We start from the raw sequence: 24133 nt of genomic DNA on the forward strand, positions 1-24133 counted from the left end.
ATGTTGATGAATATAAAAACAAATAATACATATATTTTAAAGTTGTGAAAAATCTAATGAAATAGACATTCTATTCTGAGTGAACTACTGACTTTGAACAGGATGTGATTGTTTTGGGGCCCACTTGGGAAAAAAGATGTATATGTATATATCCACCGTGAGAATATTTCCCAGGCAAGAGTATGGATAGTGATTTAGGAATAAAAAGGCAATGTAGGATGTGACAGTTAGAATTGAACAGAATTAAACCTCTTATTCATTTGTTTTTAAAAATATACATACACTAATTTTTTTTTTTTTTTTGAGTGAGTTTCAGGGATCTGGCTGCTTATGGGTACCTGAGGAGTTTTAGAAACCTGTAGACAAGGAGGAAATTGGAGTGGGAGAGAATAGATAGAAGGGGCTCAGGTGAATGTATATGTTTGAATGGGAAGCAGTGTTGGTCTGGGTACATGTTGGGTGAGGAGGAGCCTTGGTATAGCTCTGCTGTACTTCTGCATTCTTCACATTATCTTGTAGAGCATAATTTCTAAGATACTTCTGTGGCAGGTGTTAAACACCATCCTTAGTGTACATTTGGGCTGCCCTTACTGGTGTGGTGGTCATTGTAAGTCAGAAGTTCCCTGACTTGCCGGAGGCCATCACCATTTATTTACTCGTCTCGGGCAGAAGCCTAGAAAGGATCCTAGACGCCTCCTACACCTTCCAGGTCCAGATGATACAGATGATTCTCTCTTATAACTATACCTTAAATTCGTTTCTTATCTCTCTTGAGATCTAATGCCTCCTCCTTAACTTAGGCTTTCATGTTTCTTAACTCGATTATGGAAAAATAGCAGCCTTCTAACTGGTGGGCTGCTGTCTGTGGGTCGCACAGAATCGGACACGACTGAAGCGACTTAGTAGTAGTAGTAGTAACTGGTCTCCTGGCCTCTGGACTGACTTCTTGCTGCACCCCCTGCAAAACTGCTCTAAGGCTCTCGGTTGCCACCAGAATAAAATTCTATTTCATAGGGAGCCTTCATAATCTCGTCCTCGTTTTCTGCCCGCCCTCCAGCTAATTGTTTAATGTCTTTTTTTATTTCTTGAATGCCCTGGACTCTGTTACTGTGCTGGCTGTGCTAGAAATACCCTTTCCCCATTCTTTACTTCATTAACTCTTGTTTATCTAATGAAACTTAGACCTGGTGTCACCTCTTTTTCATCTGTGTCAGGTGCCCTTTCCTTTCACACCCTTATCATGCTCTTAAGGATATTTTTGTAGTTGATCTTCTTCTCTCTCCCTTTGAGGCGCTGAGCATGTCAAGGGTAGGGACCTCTTTTCATCTTTCTCTGGGTCCCTCATGCCTGGTATAGCACCTGCTACTTAGATACAGGTGTGCTCCTTAACTGACTATGGAAGAGAGGCACAAGGCACAGCTCCGCAAAGGGGCAACTTCTGAGCAGTTGGAGCTTTTCAGAGTTCGGATGTGCTGCTTTAGAGGCAGTGGATTCCTGTATCTAGAAGTGTGAAAACATGGGTTGGCTATACTTGACAAACTGTTTGGTAAACTAGTTGCACACCTGGGATGTTGCAGATATTTTACTGTGAATAAAGTAAATTTGAAAAAATATAGTTTTAAATTTGAAAAAAATGAATGTAACTCATTCATTTTTGAATGAGTTGAATTCAGTTTGAACATATAGCTAAGCCTATTTCACAGTTCATCTGTAGAAGGTATAAGAGTTTAGAGGAAAGTACTAGTCATGCTATGTCTTAAAATGTTTTATAGTAAAAAAGTGAAGGAATGTGTATATGTTAAATCTAATGTCAGGTTTGACCTCCATTGCAACTCCTAGTTCCAGTTTTAGGTCATAATTTCTTTTGTGATTTTAGCACAGTTGTTTAATTGAAGTTTGTCTATTTTAAAAGTTAATCTTTTGAGTATTTTGTTTATGCATATGGTACAAAATGCGAAAGGCATAGGGGTATATAGTGAAAAATAAATCCCCTAGCCCTTTCTAGTATCATCCCCAAGCAATCTAGCCACCTAACTCCCCTTCCATTGGCAACCACTGTTACCTGATTCTGATCTCCCCTTCTAAAGATAGTCTGTACATGGATAAGCATCTAGATATGTGAGTGTGTGTGTGTGTGTGTGTGTGTGTGTGTGTGTGTGTGTGTATATGTGTGTGTGTGTGTGTGTATATATATATATATATATATATATATATTTGAAATGATAGTCATCAAGGGGGCAGGAGAGACATGATGAAGAGTTCTTCACCTGATCTTGTTAGCTCTGGGATGCAGTTAGGAACTTTCAGAAGGAGGGTCATGGCTCCTCGGCTCCAACACTTTGCAATTATTGCTTTTTAAGAATTACCAGAGGATGAGATACTTGCTTCCAAAGATCTTCAGTCTTCTTGGTATGTCACTTCATTGAAGATATTTTAACATTATCAAAGCTTCTGATAATAGTGTTCTGCAGTGACTGTGTTTTATCTTGCCAAATAGGTTTGTGGTCTTCTCAGAGACTGGAGCTGTGTCTTACTCTTGACATTGTATCACACTGCCTTAGACAGTGGTTGGTAAATATAATGGGTTAATTGCATTTCCAGATGGGGTAAGAACTCTGGTGTTGCTTTTCTTTCACAGTCCCCTTACTGGTGGTTTTAACAGATAATAAGTTTCTTCTGCATTCCAGAACGTTCTCCAGTATCCAGGAAAAAACTTGCAGTTGTATCTGTTAAGTGTCAGATATTTTAGATAGCTGAAAGGCAAAAATATACCAAAAGGTAGCAGAATACTTACACTACTCAGTCCCATCCTATAAGCTGTTCTCTGGTTTCAGGAATTCATCATTGTCAGGAGGATCTGCAGGGAACTTGTCCAGAGTTCCTACAGCAGCCCTGGGGGCCAGCCTGCTGTATCCCCTGCAGGGTGGGATTTCTGTGAGAAAGGCAGCACTTCTGATAATTTCAGAGAAATTGAAAGGCTGTTGGGCTTCAGGCAAAGTGCACTCACTTAAATCTGTACTGGGTTCCAAGAGGAAGTGGCTTTACTCAGCAGTTGCTTATATGCAATTACCATTTGTTTCCAAGTAAGGGAAGATTACCAAAAATGTTTATTTCTTAGCTTATTCAAATATTTATATTTTTTTCTCATTTCTTTTATGAAGTATTTTGGCTCATTCTTTGTTCTGATAAACAACTGATTTTCAGATTTTCTTTGTTCCAGTAGATTATAAATGTTAGCTTTAGAGCAGATCTGTTTCTTCAAAGGATTATTGGCTAGTGAGAGTCCATATAGATTGATGGCATGCCAAAATATAAAAAACTGCCCTTTAATAATAAGCAGTTTCTAACCCCAGAAACTACAATTTAAAATTTTATATTCTGAAGATTCCTGAGGGAGAAGAGAACTGCTTTGGAATGCCTTTCATGTTTAGGCAGTCCCTCAAAAAGGGAGGCAGCAGAGGGCAGGCGTCGTGCCTTCACACTTTTTAGTGTTCCAGGCTGCTGCTGGCCAAAGGGTTGGGCTTCTCAGAAATCCTGCTCAACCCCTTCACCACATGCCTCTGATGCTACCCAGCTCCATTCACAAGCCCATTTCTCTACCTTCTGCCCTCACCCCCTGCCACACTGAGGCTCTCCAGTGCTGGTCTGGTCCCTGCCCTCAGACTACAATTAGGGCCTTTAACCTTATTTGCAGTTCGCTCTGTATACTGCCCCAGGGGTTCTGGTCCCTGGCTGGCTGTGCCTCTGCTTGCAATTATTGAGACCTAGAGTAAAGGAGACAGCAAGTTTGGGGAAGCATAGTAAATTTGGCTTTGAATCTGCTATGTTTGAGAGCTGTAAGATTATTAGGCACATATGTCTAGTAAGTTATTGGGCATATGGGAGAGAATGAAGATGTAGGAGAGTGAGAGAGACGAGTTGATGATACAGGATCCCATTAGTGGTCTAGTGGGCTAAGACTAGTATGCTGAGAGAAGGGTTTATCATTTGGAGAGGAGAATAAATCTCTCCTTGGGAGTGGAGTGCAAAGGAAGAGCGCTCTAACAGATCTGCCTGGAAAGTGAAAAGTGAAGTCGCTCAGTCGTGTCTGATGTTTTTCGACCCCATGGACTGTGGCCTACCAGGTTCCTCCGTCCATGGGATTTTCCAGGCAAGACTACTGGAGTGGGTTGCCAATGCCTTCTCCAGGAGATCTTCCTACATTGTAGGCAGACGCTTTACCATCTGAGCCACCAAATCTGCCTGGAGCTGAAAAGAAAGGGAGAAAGTTGGGGGGGGTGGCAGGTTCTTGTGTGCCAGGTGAAGGGGACAGGAGCATTGTCTGAGAGTAGGAAAGTGGGGTGGGCAGCAGGTGGTGAAGCTGTGAATCCCATGAGGTTTGGAGTGAGAAGACTAGGGAGAAGGGGCTGAGTAGGGAAGGGACTGCTGACCAGGATTAACGGCTTACCCTGAACATGGGGATCATCATTGTGTAAGAGCAGCTTTCTCTTCTGGTCTGTGGTTTCCCCCGGTTGTGCTGGGCAGCAGGGGTGGCGTGAGAGGTGGTCAGCGTTCTGATGGCAAAAAGACGGTGTTGGTAGCTAGTCTTCTCTGGGGCACAGTGTGGAAAGTGAAACCAGGTCCCTGGATGGATAGGCTGGAGAGAATGGAAATAGCGTCACTGGCCATTACATCCCAGCTATGAGCACAGCCCTTGGTTTACAAATGTGCTTCATAAATGGTGGTTGAATCAAAGTGTTGGAAACAAAGAACTGGTTTTGTAGGAATCAGAGGTGGTAATGGGATCTTTGATAGAGTGGGATTTTTACATTTGTTTTGGTTATGAAGTAATTCTTCAGTACATAGGAATGCTGAATATTAATATCAAAGCCACCAGGAAGATGGCAGGAGACAAAGCGAGCCGAGTGCCACGGGCTCTGTAAAGTCCTTGTGTGACACTGATGATGACGGCGTGAGAAATAGCCATTGTGAGTAGAAGCTGTGAGCTTCAGAGTACAGGGGCTTTTGCATGAGGAGGGGAAGAAGAGAAAGGACCTGAAGATCCTGAAGGAATGCTGACCCTGCTGTGCCCTGAGGGTTGAGGGTTACAGGGACCAAATGATAGAAAAGCCGGGCTGGAGGAAAAGGCAGGGAAGACACTTGGGAAGAGGCCGACAGTGTGAGAGTCTATTTAGTCTAGTGGGGTTCCCAATAGGGGACAATAGAGAGGGCTGCAGGATTGTCTTGGCAGGGCACAGGAAGGCTTGTGTCAGAATCTTGGAGGTCAGGAGCAGGCTGGCCAGTATGGGGAAGTGCAGTGGGGCATAGTGTGGCGACCCTGGAATGACTGCTGATGCTACTGGGGTCGGCGTTTATCAGAGGGGACCTGTACCCGACTGACAGTTAGGTGTGTCAGTTAATTATTTTACTTGATCCTCAGCAGTAGCAGCATTTTATAAAAACTGAAACTTGGGAAAAGTTAGTAAATTATCTGATGGTCACACAGTCTCATGGTTCCAATCCAGTTCTTGCTGACTGTGCTGAATTTTTTTTTCAGGCAGTTGCCTTTCATGTATTGCTTTGTTTAGAGATAGCATGGATATAGGAATATAGTCAATGCATTTTCTTAATATTAGTAAGTATTGCTGGAAAGCCTGCTCATTCTTGGCCCACAGTTGCTGGGCTGTGGCTCTCTCACACCCCCTGGTGGCAGTGACTAAGTGTTGCAGCATGCTAAGGTGAGAGGGAACACTTCTAGCCAAGGAACCACCAAGTCACTGATGTGCAGCAGCCAGAGCATTTCCTTTGTTATGAACATGGCACTTAACAAATGCAACTTTTAACAATTGTTTGTATATCTATCTTAACTGTAAAGCAGTGCTTTAATACTTGCATATCCCTATAGCGTTCGGGGTACACCTGAATGGCCCAGTACCCTGATGCTGGGAAAGAAGGCAGGAGGAGAAGGGGACAGCAGAGGACAAGATGGTTGGATGGCATCACTAACTCAGTGGACATGAGTTTGAGCAAGCTCTGGGAGATGGTGAAGGACAGGGAAGCTTGGCATGCTGCAGTCCATGGGGTCACAAAGAGCTGGACACGACTGAGCAACTGAACAACAGCAACAATAGTGTTCTGGAACTTTCAAGTAAAGTGTGAAAAGGGGAACCGAGAGAGGGAGCTATAGTCATTGGATTGATCCCTTCTCATCTGTGGGTTAAACACCTCCTGACTCAGTCAGTGCCCAGGTGTCCACCCTTTCTCTTACACTCTGGGATGCTCCTCTGTCCCTGTTTTCTTTCATCTTTGTTGTGTCCTATTTGTTGGTTTTTTCCATTAGCGTGTACAACATTTGAGTATCTCCCATTGAAAAAAGAAGAAAGATAGGCTTTGAAGTCTATTCTGCCATTACCTAGTTACATTCTTTCTAGTTAAGTTTCTTGAAGAATGGTTTCTTGAACCTCTTTCCCACTACTGTTTTCCTAACCCTCTGCCCTTTGGCTTCTGCCAATCCCAGCCTTCGCTGGAAGGCCTTGTGACCACTGAATGGGAGAGGGGTGCCCTTCTCATTGAGTCCCAAGGACAGGACAAAGAATACCGGGAAATATAAGGCCTTGTTGAGGGTCTTGAAGATGGCATCCATTCTGAATTTCAGATATTACTTAGCAGGTTGAGCTGTTTCTTTCATGAACATCTTGCTAGCAAAAGGGGTGTGTTTGATGTTTGATATTGATTGATGCTGATTGGTTCTATTAAGCCACCTATAGAGGCCAGGTATTGATAGAGAATATTGGTGTTCCAGGGACATTTTTCTAGTCATCTTTCTTCCTTTCTGGATTCTGAATCACTTGAGATCCAGAGGTTAGATGGACATCCAAACATTAACTCTGTTAGTGGTGAAAGCCGGACCAGAGAATGTAGCATAGATATTTTATGAGAAATTTGTACTTTGGAATCTACTTGTGAGGTGAGTGGATCTGATGTAGATCAGACCTTCATCTGCCAGCACATACAGGCCCTCAGAGCTTGGCTTTTATCAGCTAGAGAAGACATTGGTGACTAGTCATGGTCTGTAAATTATACATCTCAACTCCTTGGCTCTTCATATCTATCTGCCTCTCTAGGGCTTCTCTGTCAGTGACTGTGATCCTCAGCAGAATTCTGAATCCTAGATGGCAGGTTGTATAGGAGAGTGGTGGTACTGTTCTGGGCATGAAATAGAGGGTGGCTCACTGGACTGAATGTTTATTCAATTGAAAATTCCCAGGAACAAATGAACAAGCATAACAAAACAGAAACAGAGTCATAAATATAGAGAACAAGTAGGTGCATACCAGAGGAGGGGTTGGGGAAAGAGATAGGTGAGGGAAATTAAGAGGTGCAAACTTTAGTAGCAAAATTAAAGAGTCAAGGGTATGAAATTTACAGGGTGGAGAGTATAATCAATAACTAAATAATATGATCTTTGTGATGACATATCATAACTACTTATTGTGATCATTTTGAAATGTATAGAAAAAAATCACTGTTGTATTAACAGGAACTAACATAGTGTTGTAGGTCAGTTATACTTCAAAAACAAACAAACGTACAAACAAACTCATAGAAAAAGAGATGAGATCAGATTTGGTTACCAGAGGAGGGGGAGGAGGGGAATTGGATGAAAATAATGAAAAGATACTACAGATTTCCAGTTATAAGATAGGAATACAATGTACAAGCTGATAAATATAATCAACTGCTGTATGCTATGTATGAATGTTGTTAAGAGAGTAAATCCTGAGTTCTCATCACAAGGAAAAATTTTTTTCTATTTCTTTAATTTTGTATCTATATGAGATGATAGATATTCACTAAACCTGAAGCATTTCATCATGTATGTAAGTCATTATGCTGAAACCATTTTATACAGTGATATATGTCAATTATATCTCAATAAAACTGGAATAAACAAATAAAACACATCCCCTCGGCAGTCATCTAATAAGTCATTTAAGAAGCAGCACAGTTTGGTGGGGAAAAGTCTTAGACCCAGCAGATCTGGATTCTCACTCTGGCTGCTTTGTGTATATTAGACTTCCCTGGCTTGGTGTCTTTGACTGTTAAAATAAAGGAACATTCCTAAGACTGTTTCTGACAACTTGGACTTTTAAAAATATAGCTAGATTATTTGTTAATGACCAAAATCAGTGTGGTCAAGCTATACTAAGCCCTGTCTGTTATCACAGGTCCAGTTTGTTTATTTCTCCATATTATAGGTTGAATATAAGCTGGGATTCCAAGTAGACAATTTTGTGGCTATGGACATGCCCCAGGTCAACATTTCTGCTCAGGGGGAAGTTCCACGCACTTTATCAGGTGAGTCTCAGTGACAGAGTTTAATATGCTGTTTTTAACTGTATCCCCTGTACCTGGAGAAGGGCGTGGCAATCCACTCCAGCATTCTTGCTTGGAGAATGTCATGAACAGAGGAGCCTAGCAGGCTACAGTCCATGGGGTCACACAAGAATTGGATACGACTAGCACGAACCTAGCACGAACGCACACACCCATACCTTTAAAGAACATAGGTATAAGATGCAGAAGTTCTTTAACAAGTGATTTTTGTAAATAAGGATTATTTGGACTTTTTAAACAGTTTCTTCTTTTCCATCCCCTCTAGAATGATGTGCACTCAGCTCTTTTGTCTCCTTTTATGCATTGTTGGCCCTGACTCGAGTCCCTTTGTCTGCTCCTGTTTTTCTTCCATTAGTTCCCACACTGCAGCCTGGATGATCACTTCCTCAGTGCCCCACCTTCATCTGTTGAGTACCTTCCGGGTTCTCCAGCTGGTGTGCTGTGTTTAGCGTCTGCCCCTGCCTATCTGTCTAGCCTGTTGCTAGATCTGCCCCTGTGCTCCAGCAGTGCCAGGCTGCATGTGATTCTGAGCCAAGCCTTGCCCATGCTGATCTCTGTGTTTAAACCATCTTTTCATCTTTCCTGCATCTGAATTTCTGTTCATATTAAATATTCTGCAAGACTCAAAGTCTTTACTCTTTTTTTTCTGCCTCCTCTCCCTCCATGTGTTATCTCTTTGTATTCTTCCTGCCCTGTAAGATCTTTTATTTAACTGTTTAAAATTGATCACATTATTTTGTAATTCTTTGTCCTTGTCTGTACTGCTAGCCTGTGGCCACCTGAGGGCAGGAGCTGTCTGTTTCAGCTGTCTACCCTTGGTGCCTAGTAACGTCTGAATAGGATGGGCTCTCAGGACACGTCTTAGTAAATGATATGTATCATGTTTATACCAGTTTGTTTTGAGCCAGTCTTTTGAGAAGGCCTCCTGAAGATGTGAGATATAAAGAAAGTGAAAAGTTTTAAAACTTGAAAGTATAAGCCCCAGTGTTATGAAACTTTCTTAACTCACTGTTACTAGTAGCATATGTTAATCTAAGCTTTAAGAAAATATGAGAAGGCTGATTACTTTTTATGGGCTAGTAAAGAAATTCAGAAATGCCCATATTGTTCATACGCTGATACCGATGGTAGAATGATGCATTCTAAATTTGTAGAAAGAGTCTTAAACTGAAAGATTGAAAAAAAAAATGCATGAAAGTCTGTTATCCCATTGCTGCAGTAATTAATTAAAACAGTTTTTGCTTGGAAAGGTTTTTTTTTTTTTAATGCATAGGTGAGAATTTATCAGTTTCCTTTACAGCTTTATATTTAATCTCTTCCTTAACAACAATACACAATTGCTTTTTGATGGTGAAATTGTCTTTCCTTTTTATCAAGTAATTTTTGTTGTTACTGTTGGTGATTGTGCCTGGTAAGATAGTGGAGTTTGCCTTATGGTTTTGTATCTTTACTATATGGTAATAAGAGAATTTAGGAGACAGATTGGTGTATTAAAAATCATGAGCAAATTTGAAAATAATTCTCTTCCTTTGTCTTGATTTGTTCTTTAATGCTGACTTTTATAGTACTTTATATTTAAAGCTGTGTAGTCTAAAAATAAATTCTCTGAAAGTTTTTGCTTAGTATTTTATGTAAATGTATTATTTTTTAGTTTTATTGCAATAGAAATAAATTCTAAATTATGGGACATTAATGTTGATTTTTAGAACATTTAAATATTTTTTCTTATTTATTTTTTTTTAACAGTGTTTCGGGTCGAGCTTTCCTGTACTGGCAAAGTAGATTCTGAGGTTATGATACTCATGCAGCTCAACTTGACAGTAAATTCTTCAAAAAACTTTACAGTCTTAAATTTTAAACGAAGGAAAATGTGCTATAAAAGTAAGAAATTTATTTACTAAAGTATGTATTTTATATAGATGTGAGAAGATCAAAAATAGATTTTGTCATCTTTTTACAGATTTGTGTTCCAGTCTTGACTATAGTTGCAAGTATGAAAAGAGCACTAACTGATGAAATTCTGAAATAATCACCATGATAGCTTCTAGCTAGGAATCTTATTTAGGCCCCACTCAGTCCCTGCTTTCTCAAAATTTTTGTCAGAATTGGTAAGAATGTTTTCCCTTAGAATGTGAAATAGCACTGATGGCCGATCAGGCCGAAGAGGTAAAGAAATCACAGACTTTAGATAGGGGCCCCTGAGTAATGGGGTGTTAACTGTTTCCTTTATGAATTACTTTTATATAGAAACGTTGCCCTGGTCCCAGAAAAATGTGTTATAACTCTACTCTTGGTGGAGTATTGGAATAGGTTTCCTTTTATTAACCTAAGTTTCAGGTGTTTTTTTTTTTTTTTTTTTCATCTATAAAATGGTCTAATAACCTGTTTTAAGAGGTAGGTGGGTTGATTTTAGATTAATCTACTATCATGAAACTTAAAATACTATATGTGGATACTTACTAATATTTGGTAGTTTTGGCTTTGAATAATCTGTTACTCAAGAAATTGCAGCAGATGTGAAAGAGCTTCAGCACACGAGTTCATAGAGCAAGAATTTTAGAATTCTTCTTAAAGGTTATCTAATCCAACCCACTCACTTTAAGTTCCATAGAGATTAAAGTGGCCGGAATTTACCCATCACAGTGGTGGAGCTGGTTAGTATGTAAGGTAGAAAAAAAAAATACTAAAGAAAACTTGCTGAGTTTGGGTTTTGCTGAGTGACAGCCATGTTCCAAGTGCTTTACAAACACATTTAAACCCATTTAATGCTTATAGCAGCCTGAGGCAGTAGCGTCTCTCATTATATCCAGTTTCTAAGGAGAAAGCTGAGGCTCAGAGAGTTCAACCAACTTGCCAAGGCCGGATAACTAAGTGGTGGAGCTGGGTTGCAAACCTGTGCTTTTGCTTCATTGTCAAACTGTCTCTTAACACATTTCCTAGTCAGGGTTACTGCTGAGTGTTATGAGAACACCTGAGGCCAGCATTAAAATGGCTAATGTCCAGATATGTGCCAGCAAAAAAGTGGTACTGCATTAGAATGGGCATTTTTTTTAGCTCTCATTTAATCTTTTAATTAAGAGTAAACAATTGCTCTCTCTATATATTTTCCCCAGTTTTATTGAGATATAAATGACACATATCACTGTATAAGTTTAAGGTGACAGTGTAATGGTTTGATTTTCATACATTGTGAAATGATTATCACAATAAGTTTACTTAGCAGCCATCATTTCATGTGGGCTTCCCCAGTGGCTCAGATGGTAAAGAATCTGCCTGCAATACAGGAGACCCAGGTTCGATCCCTGGGTCAGGAGGATCCTTGGAGAAGGAAATGGCAACCCACTCCAGTATCCTTGCTTGGAAAATCCCTTGGACGGAGGAACCTGGCAGGCTATAGTCCATGGGGTTGCAAACACAACTGAGCGACTTTACTTCATCATTTCATGTAGTTAACAACAGACAGAGAAAGCAAAAAAAGAAATTTTTTCCATGAGATGAGAATTTAATAAATTAGGATTTACTCTCTCAACAACTCTCACATAATCATACAGTTAACATATAGTGTTGAATAACACATAATGTATGCCATGCATACATTTTATCTGTAGTAATTATCTTGTAACTGGAAGTTTGTACCATTTGACTACCTCCTCTGGGTCCTCCTCTTTCCTCATACCTGGCCTCTGATAATATCAAATCTAATCTCTTCTCTTATGATTAAAAAAGAAATTTATTCTTGGATTCTGAAAACATAAGTGAGATCATGGAGTATCTCATAGTCTTTCTTTGTCTGACGTATTTCACTTAGCATAAGGCCCCAAAGTCTACCTGGTTGCTACAAATGGTAGGATTTTCTTATTTTTTTATTTTATTGTGTGTGTGCGTGTATTTTCACCACTTCTTTATCCAGAATAGACGTTTTTGTAATGAAAAGTTAGCCCCATTTTAGCTTTAGTGTTTTGGTACATTTGTCAGTTCTTGCATATCCAGTTACACACTTACTTTCATGTAATTTTAAAGCCAAAGTGGACTTTAGATACAGAGTGCAGAGCAGGTGGCTCCTGGTCCCTAAGGAGGTGGCGCTGCCTGTACAATGGCGCTTCAACTGTTAGTGCTTAAAGGCGGAATGACGGCCAAGTGTGATGGAGTCTGCGGAGCACACCACTGCTAGTGCCCACTGAGGTTTAATGCTCAGCTGATGTTCAGAATGATCTCATACCCTCTCCATTTGCTTTATTATGTACATGAAAACTGACCGTTGATGTAGTTTTCTATTCTGTTTTAGACTTAATATTGAACCAGTCTCTTTTTTTGGTGGTTGTACTTCTGGCCACCCTAATCTTCCAGTTCACATTCATGATTCTTTAGTATGTGATCTTAATATATTTATTTATATGGTTTTCAAGCTTAGTACTGTATGAAAAGTGTCTGCAACAGAAAACATGCATGTACTGTATTGAATATTAATTGGTGGTACGGGCAAGAAAAGTGTCCTTTATCATACGAGGATGGAAACTATTGGTTCAGTCAAGTTTCATCAGTCTGAAACTCCTCAGTGCCTTTATACTCTGCTAATGTGTACTGTTAGCCTCCACAGAGGTTATAGTATGTAGGTTTTCCTAGACTTCTTGACCACAGAAACCCTTTTTGAGTGAGTAACTGTAATTGGCTAATATAGGCATAGACTGTTGATTGATGAGTATAGTGATGATTATCAGAATAGTAATGTAGCATTTACCATTTTGCAACACATACCTTGTTACTTAGTTTAGGCAGTGTTCTTTTAGAATATAAAACTGTTAGAAAAAATTCAGAAAATTTAATTACAATATATAAGGATTTTCATGGAAAATAATTTTTAAAGCATCTTTTATCTCCTTTTAAATTCAGAACTTGAAGAAGTAAAAACTTCAGCCTTGGACAAAAACACTAGCAGAACTATTTGTAAGTGTTACTGTATTATCTTTTTCCATCATTAGGGATGAAAAATAATTGATTGCAAATAGACTTGATTTCATGAAGCTTAGAGGTTTTGTGGTTTCCAATTTTCCAAAAGATTAAGTGATGCCATGCTACTTATTTAACTGATGTTTTGTAGAATGGTATATTTAGATGAAACTATTTGAATATTGAAAATTTTGTAAAGTAAAATTCTAAAAAACTTTTATAAGCAAGAATTTATATTATCATTTCAAGTGGCCATAATTAAAGTATAAATGTGAAATATGTGTAAGATCTTCATCTGTTTAACAGAAAGTTAGAAAATCTAATTCATGGCCTGGATGCAGCTCTTGGCTAGTTTCATTCAGCTGAAAATACAAGCTGAAAGATCCACAGCTTTGTTGTTTTCTGTTGTTTAAACCTACAGAGCAGAAACTCAACATAGGTTTTTATTTTTTGGTAATGGTTCTGTAAGATTGTATAACTTAGACTTCTTTTTCCTTTTCTGATACGGATGCATCATTAAGTCTTACTCTTCCTGAAGCCGTTTTAATGGCAGCATCTTAAAATGTTATTAGATTCTCTTTATGGAAGTAAACTAAAAAAAAATTGGGGAAGAGAAATTCAAAAATAGAGAAATGAAGGGAATGTTTTGATCAACCCCCATGTGACCATCACCCTCCTTAGGAATCATCAACATTTACCAGTCCTGTACTGTTGATGCCTTCCTCTTTCAGACAGGTGGTAGGTAGGGAAGGGTAGAATTTTTTAAAGCACATCCTAGGCATCATGCCATTTCACCTATAAATGTTTCAGTGTAAAGAACTTTTTAGAAGTCATTAGTAAACAAGCCACAATCATCCAACACCTCTTTACTTGTATTTGATTTATCACATGTAACAAAACTAACTCCTTAATGTCTTCTAATAGCGATTCCATGTTCCCATTAACCTGATTGTCTCAAAGCTGTCTGTGTATAGTTTCTTCCCTGAATCAGGATCCAAATGAAGCAAACTTACACTGTATGTGGTTGGCATGTATTAATCAGAAACCACCCCTTTCCCTTCACTGTCATTTATTTGTTGAAGAAATTGACTCATTTGTCTCATAGAATTTTCCACATCTGCATTTTAATGGTGCCATTTAACATGTTTTTCTCTCTTCTAAACTGGTAGTTAGATTTTGTACTTGGTTAAATTGAATAGTTCTGGGTATTTCAAAGTATACCTTTTTTAAAGAGAAAATAATATGAGATTTATCTGCCTTTTAAAAATATTTCATTTGAATTTGTCTTTGAGAAGAAATTAAACTATTTTTTAAAATATCACTGCTCCCCAAGCTTACTTTTAAAATTCTGGTGATTTTATCCATTCCTTTTATGCTTAGGATTATTATTTCTGACAAGGAGAATAGAGTGTTGATTATCCTTGGTCTCTTCCTTGCTCCCTCTCTCCTCCCTTCCCTTTCTTTGTTTTCACCTACCTAACATTTACACTATGACACGCGAGGTGGTATGATTGAGGCAGAAGATTAAACCTTGAATGAAACAGACTTTGTAAGCCCCCTGGGGCTTCTAATGCACCAGAGGAAATGGATAGGCATAAGCAGTGATAACAATATCCTGTGGCAAGCTGTGGCATGGCAAGCCCAGGTGCTTTGGGACCCTGAGGAGAAGGGTATGTAACCTCCTGTGAGGAAATGCGGGGCAGCTTCCTGAGGAAAAGTGGCATCTCATCTGAGACCGAAGGGTAACCAGGTGGTAGCAGGTGACATGTCAATGAGGGAATGGGAACAGTGCATACACTAGTCTGGAATTAAAGGTAATCAGGCAGGGTGCATCTGGGCATGTGCCCAGCAGAGCGATGTCCTCTCCTCTGCCCTGGAATGTGCTGAGATGGATGCTGCCAACATCAACCTTTGGGATCTTCCTTTCCCAGCCCTTGAAGTTGAATGACCCCTAGCATTCTTAAGGAAAGTCCTGCTTTCATTCAGGCTGCAGGTCAAGTATAGCTGTTCTAGAAGCCATTTGGTCTCTCTACATCAGTCTGTGCTGGTTCATTATTTGTTGATTCAAAGTTTAAATTTTAGAAAGCAATCTTAAAAAAAGTTTTTGAAAGCTGTCGCTTTTATATCTTTTGTCCTGATGTATTCCCATAACTCTGCATTTGCATATCTGTCAGTTTTACATCTCCACATAGACATGTACAGGTGCTCTTGGACAAAACAAAACTCTTAATTCTCTCTTTCCCCAACCTGCTTCTTTTTCCTCTTTATAAAGGTACCTTTTCCACCTAATTCTTTAAGCCAAAGCTTTGATTCCTCTTTTTCTTCCTATTCTGGCATAATCCCTTTAGCAAACTCTGTTGACTCTGCTTCCCAGTCCATGAACTTCTTACCTTCCCCATAACATCCTTGTCCAAGCCATGGCTGTTTCTTTCTTGGCGTGTTCTTACTTCTGCTCTTGCTCCTCCCCACAGTGTTCTTTATAGCATGCGCAGTCATCTTTGGTGTTTTTTTTTTCGAGTATTGTTATGTGTGCCATTCCTTTGCTTGAAGGCTTGCAGTGACTTCCCGTATCATTAGGATAAAACTCAGATTCTTCAGTAGAATGCTGATGTGAGTACTCATTAATCTTCAGTTACACCAGTTCCAGTTACATCGTTTGTATTTCTGTTTCTCTGTCTTCCATTCTGCTTGCTCTTATCGTGTGGATCTTTGGTTCTGTGTCTTTCTCTGTTGCTCCTGTGTGTATGTGTGCACATGTATCTCTGTGTCTTTAAATTATTTCTCTGTTGCTGAGGCTTTCTTTTTGAGTAACATTAAGATGAATATTATTTCATGAGTAGAGTCTTGTTTTCCTGCTTTTATTTTTAAAAACAGATAAGCAAAATAATTTCTTTTAACTCTCAAGAGAAAACGATGAAAAATGTTTGTTTTACCTCATGGGTTGCTCTGCTGTATATTCCTCCCCCTTTGGGGAGTGGTGATTGGCAAAATAGATGTCTTATCTCTCACACCAGAAGCCACTGTTGAGGAAGGGTCTGTAGAGCTTGCTGTCCAGTATGGTAATTACTAGCCATATGTGACTATTTAAATTAATGAAAATGAAATAGAATTAAAACTTCAGTTCTTTCATTGTACTAGCTACGTTTCAAGTGCTTAATAGCCACAGGTGGCCAGTGGCTACTGTACTGCATGGCATGCTGCAGAGCATTTCCCTGTTGGACAGCATGACTATAGATAGATGGTTTATTATGTGTATGCCACTTGTGAATTGTACTAATTAACCAAAAGTTCTATTTAAAGACACTTTTTTAAACTACACAAAAACCCTTCTTAAATTGTATGAATTTATAGCAACACACTACTGGTAACCGATCTTATCAAAAAAAGGACACGTGAAATGAAGATCTCTTTTACAAAGAACAGGATACTCATTGTGTATATTGGGTTACAAAGCAATTGATGACATTTGTTTCAAAAGCTTAATGTGCTATTCATTTTTATTTCAGATGATCCTGTACATGCAGCTCCAACCACTTCTACGCGTGTGTTTTATATCAGCGTAGGGGTTTGCTGTGCAGTAATATTTCTTGTAGCAATAATATTAGCTGTTTTGCACCTTCATAGTATGAAAAGGATTGAACTGGATGACAGGTATCGTACATCTTTGGGGAAAGGAAAAAAATAAAAGCAGTTATTTGCATATACATGGGAGCCTACCCACACCCATGCTCGGCGGTGCACAGTGGTGCAGGGGAAGAAGGGGAGAGTGATTAAACCCTGGCCAAATGAAAAACACCATCTTTGTGTTTCTCTGTAGTTTTATTTTTAAAAAATTTGTGAAGTCATAAATTACAGTTTTATTATTTGGTGAAAAAGTAGAGATCAGTTTTTTTTCTATCCCCTTTGACATGATTGTCTTCTAGACTTCTAGTGCCTTTTTGAAATAGCCCTGCTTTTTCCTCCTCGCTTGTCCCTCCATCGTTATCGGTCCATTCATCCATTCATCAATCCAGTTTATTAACATTTATTGAGAACCTGCTATGATTTAAATAATTAGTTCTCAACCTGGTTGCCTATTAGAGTCATGGGTAAACTTTTAAAATATATCAATACCCCTTCCAAAAATTCTGATGTTATTGGTCTAGGGTGGTGTTTGGGCATTCAGTATTTTTTTTTATTAAAGCTTCCATGGTGACTCTAATGTGTAGCCTTTGAGATACACTGGTAGATATGCTAAGTGCTAGGAATAAAAAAATAATGATGTACTATCATAGCTTCGTATTTAATCTTTGACATTTACCATATTTATAAAAGTTTATAAATTTGATGATATGTATTATAGTGTGGGAATATAGCAGCTTGTCCCAGCCTGGGTGAGTCAGGATGACTAGAAGTACATTGTAGACAGGATAGGGTGAGAGGTGGAGATGAAATGATAGATGAGTTTATTTTCCTAGCCCACAGTTCTCGTTTCCCTCCTTAGTGATTCCCGCTTGCTGACTGAAGACATTCTCAGCTTCGTGACTTGGCTTTCAAGGTGTCTTCCTTTAAAGTGTAGAGATAAGCACCCCTTCCTCTTTGAACTTGCCTCTTATGCTCCAGTCAAATAATTACTTGTTCCTCACCTTTGCTCTACTCTTTGCCCTCCAGGACTTTTGTTCATGCCTTCTTTTGTTCCCTATATTTGCCATGGATTCAAACCCTCTCCATTCTTCACACCTCAACTCCGTTGCCATCTCTTTCATGAAGTCTTTTTTAAGCCCCCCAGCCATCAGTTTCTCCCTCCTCTTTTTGTCTCTCTCTCCTTCCCTGTCTCTTTTCTCTCTGTTTGGTAGCAATTACTGTACCTTTTCTTATGTACTTGTCTTTCCTGCTCGAATGTAAGCTTTTTCCAGTTGGGAAGCATTGCATCTTACTGCTGACTGCCCAGTCCTATGTGGTGTCACACATATAGTGGGTAAGCATATGTCCGGCAGAAACAGCACAAGGGAATGAGGGAGGCTGGTTGGATTAATTCCTGCCCCTAAGTATTCTCTGTCCCCTCTGTTACACTTTTTTTATCTGAGCAGAGAAAGAAGAGAAAGGAGGTCAGAGTAAGAAAAGAAACACATGGGTGAGGTGTTTCAGAATATGTTTTGTGTGTAGGATTGTGTTCATTAGATTTGGGTTTTGTAGAGAAGAGCTAAGGAGGTCGTGAGGTAACAGGAACATTTTGATGGAACTCTCTCGAGAGGATATGGCAGAGTTAAAGGTGACTGGGAGGCATAGCATTTCAGAGTTAGTCTTGACAAACACATTGTTTTTGAGGGTTTGCTTGTGTGTGAGGGCTCTGAACCATGTACAATCAGGTCAGAGTTGTACAAAAACTTAAGAATTTGTGGGGCTTATACCTTTGCTGCTGAAATAATTCGTTACCACCCATTAATTGGTGTTCCAGTTCTCTCTAGTTTTTTGACAAAGATTTCCAAACGATGCCTGATGAGAAGCATCTTTCATCATCACTTGTTTTCAGGGTATAGCCTAGTGGTTAAGAGCACGGACTGGAGCTAGCACACCTCTGAATTCTGGTTGTGCTGCTTGCTAACTTTGTGGCCCAGAGGAGGTTTTGTAGCCTCTTTATGTCTTGGTTCTCCTTATCTCTAAAGCAGAGATGATCATGGCACATACTTAGTAAGCATGTTGTTAAGTTCTAGTGAAATAAAACTGTAGGCTCTTAGAACAAGCCCTGCATTATGGTAAGTGCCATTATTAGGCTTTTTCTTTTCAGAAAGTTGCAGTGCTGGTAGTAATGGATTGATTTCTTCTTCAACTCTTGCCTGTTCTACTGCTGCTGCTAAGTTGCTTCAGTCGTGTCCGACTCTGTGCGACCCCATAGACGGCAGCCCACCAGGCTCCCCCGTCCCTGGGATTCTCCAGGCAAGAATACTGGAGTGGGTTGCCATTTCCTTCTCCAATGCATGAAAGTGAAGTTGCTCAGTCGTGTCCAACTCCTAGCGACCCCATGGACTGCGGCCTACCAGGCTCCTCCATCCATGGGATTTTCCAGGCAAGAGTACTGGAGTGGGGTGCCATTGCCTTCTCTGCCTTTTCTACTAGCTTTTACTTACTACTTGACAGCAAGCTAATAGTGGGGACTAGAAAGTTCCCATGTAATAATCTAATAGTGTTTGAGGCGCTTGCTTCTTCTCTTTGCACTGGGGCCTGTGAGATAACAGTGACTACCGCTTCATCAGGGGCTGTCTGCTAGTACTGCACCAGGCTCTGTATGTGTAGTATTTTATTTGATGCTCACAGCCACTTAATGGATATGATGCTGTCCTTGTTTTAAAGATGAAGAAACAGACTTAAAGAGATTAAATAACTTCTTCAGGGTTGTGCTGCTAGAACCAGAGCAGAGCAACAGGAAGGACTCGTTGTTGTAATGAAAGTGAAAGTGTTAGTCGCTCAGCCGTGTCTGAGTCTTTGCGACCCCATGGCTGCAGCCCTCCAGGCTCCTCTGTCCATGGAATTCTCCAGGCAAGAATACTGGAGTGAGTTGCCATTTCCTCCTCCAGGGGATCTTCCCAACCTGGGGATCAAACTCTGGTCTCCTGCATTGCAGGCAGATTCTTTACTGTCTGAGCCATAAGGGAAGGCCAATTGTTGTAATAGATGTATTGTAATAACTCAGTATTGTAATTGTATAAAGCACTTATATTTGGTTTCCCTGATGGCTCAGATGGTAAAGAAGCTGCCTGCAATGCAGGAGATCCGGGTTCAATCCCCGGGTTGGGAAGATTCCCTGGAGAAGGGAATGGCTACCCACTCCAGTATTCTTGCCTGGAGAACTGCATGAACAGAGGAGCCTGGCAGACTACAGTCTGTGGGATCACAAAGGGTCAGACACAACTGAGCAATTAACACTTTCACTTCTTTTTTCACTTGTTACATGCCAGGCACTGTTCCACGTGCTTTATATCCATTAATTCCCTTAGTCTTGACAACAGCCTGGTGAGGTTTGATGGAACCCATGGCTCCACAGAATTCCTTGCACAGAGATGATAGGGAGTTCTTCCATTCCTGACACTCAGGAGCCAGAGTCCTGTTCTACACAGCTTCTTTAGAGGCAGCGACCAAAACTGCCTAAGGGGGTGCTCATGCCAGGGGCAGTTGGAGCCCACGTGTGTGACTTGCCCTGTCGTGACAGTACAGGCTCATCTTTTCTGTCTCTGCTGTGCTGGGGGAGTGTGTTCTGGAAAATCAGAGCTTCTGTGAAGTCTTTGCACAGAGGGACTGGCCTCTGCCCTGTCTGCCCCATAGTCTGTCTCTGTTGGCTCTTGAATATAGGAGAACTCATTCCTTTGTGGGGTGCTTGAACTTGTTTGACAATATCTTCATTTTCCATTGTCTCATTACTGGCGACAAGGCCGTTTTATTTCCCTGTATTCATTTCTGTGTCTGGTGTCTAATAGCTATCGTTGAATGAATATTGCATGAAGAATTTCTTGAAGAAAGAATGACTGGAGAGAGGCAGGAAGCCATTCTGTTAGAGCAGTAGTTCTTTGCCTCTTTTGATACATATCAATAGCTCATATCAGAAGCAACCATTCTGTGTGCTTTATATAGCCTTCTATATGAAGAAAGTGTGTTTTTCTCTGTTTATTTATTGACTGATCCAATAAGTGTTAATTGAGCTCTCACTGAGGCTCAGTTGGGCCCACTTGAGGCCTCTTGGGCCAGGCCCTGGCTTTAGTGTTGGGGAGGAAGGAGTGGTGGGAGGCTCTCATAAAAAATATATAAAAAAACATGTATTTTTCCTGCTTTCGTGGAGTTTATAGTCTGCTGTAACAGATATTAAACCAGATATTAAACCAGAAACCCCTGCTAGAATGTAGGCTTCATGAAAGTAGGGACCTTTGTTTATTGTGTTCACTGCTGTATCGCTAGCACTTGGCACAGTATCTGGCATATAATATACGCTTAGTAAATAGTGTTGAATGAATAAATGAATTAGATATATAAATATAAATTATAACAAGTGCTCTGAAGGAAAATGATGATCTTTGCCCTAAATTCTAACTTTAACTCTATAGCAGAGTTAATATCTGCTAATCTTACTTGCTTATGAAAGTTAAATGAGATAATTAATTTAGACTGGTATTAAACTATTAAGTGCAAGCAAGTGTACAATTTTTATCTCACTTTTTACCTCATGTGCTATAGCTATGTAAATATTGATTTTAATAGGTAACAAGGGTTGATCCTCAAATGCTCTATCTTTCTCTCATAAATCTGGGATTTCAAAGGTTTGTTCTGACCCCTTGACATAGTGCTTTGCTCATTATTCAGTTCAGTTCAGTCGCTCAGTCGTGTCCGACTCTTTGCGACCCCGTGAATCGCAGCACGCCAGGCCTCCCTGTCCATCACCATCTCCCAGAGTTCACTCAAACTCATGTCCATCGAGTCAGTGATGCCATCCATCCATCTCATCCTCTGTCGTCCCCTTGTCCTCCTGCCCCCAATCCCTCCCAGCATCAGAGTCTTTACAATGAGTCAGCTCTTCGCATGAGGTGGTCAAAGTACTGGAGTTTCAGCTTTAGCATCATTCCTTCCAAAAAACACCCAGGACTGATCTTCAGAATGGACTGGTTGGATCTCCTTGCAGTCCAAGGGACTCTCAAGAGTCTTCTCCAACACCACAGTTCAAAAGCATCAATTCTTCGGTGCTCAGCTTTCTTTACAGTCCAACTCTCACATCCATACGTGACCACTGGAAAAACCATAGCCTTGACTAGACCGACCTTTGTGGGCAAAGTCATGTCTCTGCTTTTGAATATGCTATCTAGGTTGGTCATAACTTTCAGCCACTAAATACGTACATGCTCATAATGTTGCATGCCCAGGCTTTTCAAGAATTCTGAGGTGGTACAAGAGTGCCACCTACTGTTGAATTGCTGAAGAGAAACAGGAACTAGTAAATACTTTGGGATCTGTGCGTATTTATTCAGTCATCAGTGCTGGTTGCAGGGAATATTTAAATTGTACTTTCCACATATATTATGTAACTTGAGCCTCCCCTAGATCCTGGGATGTGGGTTTTCTTAATCCCATTTTATGGGTAAGTATTTGTATTCTATTATTTTCTCCATCTTTGAGAATGATAATGCTTCTCTTCCCTCCCCATTATTGAATCCTGGACTTCTACAGTTTTAATTTCTGATGTGATCTTTGAGTCGTGCTCAGAACTCCAAAAACGGGTGCTCTGTGGTTCTAAGGATTAGGGATGGTAATATTAGTAATAATGAACATAAATAGTAATAATAATTTATAAATGTATATTTGAGGGCAGGGCACTGACCTAAAAGGATTATATTTTTCATGTAATTATTTTAGCAACCTTTTCAGGAGGTAGTATTATAGTCATTTTATCCATCAGGAATTTGAGGCTCCAAAAGCACTATTTTGCCTAAGGTCGTGCAGCTAGTTAATAAATGGTTGTGCTGGCAGTTTGGATTTCAGGGTTATACTTTCCATCTCTTCACTGTGCTATCCTGTACCTACTATACATGTAGACCTATATAGATCACTGTTTGAGTAGCAGCTTTTTGTCATTATGTGTATTTTTAATCACTGGGCTTTGAAAATACAGAACTATTGTGTGGGGTGTGGTCATTCAAAAGATTTTCATATTTAGGAAAGTTTGGAGTCTCTGATTGGACTCTGCTGATTCTGCAGCTAAGGGAGACATGGAAGGTAGCCCTTTCTTCTTGAGGGTATGACATCTTGCCTTTGATTTCACACTTCATGCTGAATTTCTATGCTTTACTTTTCCACTGCTTCAGAATTACTAGACTTGAGGCAGTGTAATTAGAATGTGGTCGAGGGTGACCTGGGATAAGGTGGTTGTGCACTGACAAAATGAAAGGACATTGACTTGTAGTTATCTTGAGTATGAAGTTATTTGAGCCTAGCATCTTCTGGGTCTCTTGATTACTTAAAAAATGTGGGATAATAAAATGCTTCAAGTGCTAACAATTTCTAATAAATTCTATAAATTCCCAAAAGGTGGGATTAGGGATGTAGAAGAAGCAAAATGTATTCGATTAAACAGACTTGAACCAGGTAGGATATCCCTTCCCAAGCTTTGAGCATGTTTGATTTGCTTTCATATGCCGTCATCTGTAGGCCATGTGGTTATGGACCATCATTAAAAGAATCCTGTCTTTATACTCCTTTTCTTAAAAGCAATCTAAATTGAGTGGCATGAGTTCTTGACTAAGTGTTGGTCCACAGTTCCCTAACATATTGTATGAGGTTCAAGACTGCTATCTATGGTATTTGAAGAATGCTACATTTTGTGAGTGACTTTGATATGATGAATCACCTGATAATTGTGGAGATAGGAAAGAAAAAGAATAGAGCTCTGCATTATGAGATAGAGTAAAATTTCGGTATGAAACATTTGTGATGGAGATCCATGCATTATTGTGATCTCTCTTAAGGTTTTAAGCTGGTTATAATGGCTCCATGCATTTTGTAGGTATTGAAAAAGGAAATTTCTCATTGAAGCTGACTTGCCAAGTATTTCTCTTTTAAAAATTATTTGCAGCATCAGTGCCAGCAGTAGTTCCCAAGGGCTGTCTCAGCCATCTACCCAGACGACTCAGTATCTGAGAGCCGACACACCCAACAATGCAACTCCTATTACCAGTAAGAGTTAATTTAATTCTAAAAGTTAAAGATGATTTACTAAAATTGTTTATGGTCTGTCTGTCCTTGGTCCTGTCTGTCTTGTCCTTGGTTAATTACGTATGGGACATATGCCACGCTA

The 24133-nt window shown here is 39.9% G+C and overlaps 1 protein-coding gene across 3 annotated transcripts in view; it reads left to right on the top strand.

Moving 5' to 3' along the window:
* RYK (receptor-like tyrosine kinase) overlaps window positions 1-24133 on the top strand; it is a 108738-nt gene that overhangs the window by 29890 nt on the left and 54715 nt on the right. For all 3 annotated transcript variants that reach the window (XM_027545648.1, XM_027545653.1, XM_027545655.1), the window contains exons 3-7: window positions 8238-8337; window positions 10123-10257; window positions 13267-13320; window positions 16830-16974; window positions 23912-24012. In XM_027545648.1, coding sequence (XP_027401449.1) covers window positions 8238-8337; window positions 10123-10257; window positions 13267-13320; window positions 16830-16974; window positions 23912-24012 — 535 coding nt within the window. The remainder of the gene's footprint in view (window positions 1-8237; window positions 8338-10122; window positions 10258-13266; window positions 13321-16829; window positions 16975-23911; window positions 24013-24133) is intronic.

The sequence above is a fragment of the Bos indicus x Bos taurus genome, chromosome 1 (genome assembly GCF_003369695.1).
Source record: "Bos indicus x Bos taurus breed Angus x Brahman F1 hybrid chromosome 1, Bos_hybrid_MaternalHap_v2.0, whole genome shotgun sequence".
Classification (NCBI taxonomy): Eukaryota; Metazoa; Chordata; class Mammalia; order Artiodactyla; family Bovidae; genus Bos; species Bos indicus x Bos taurus.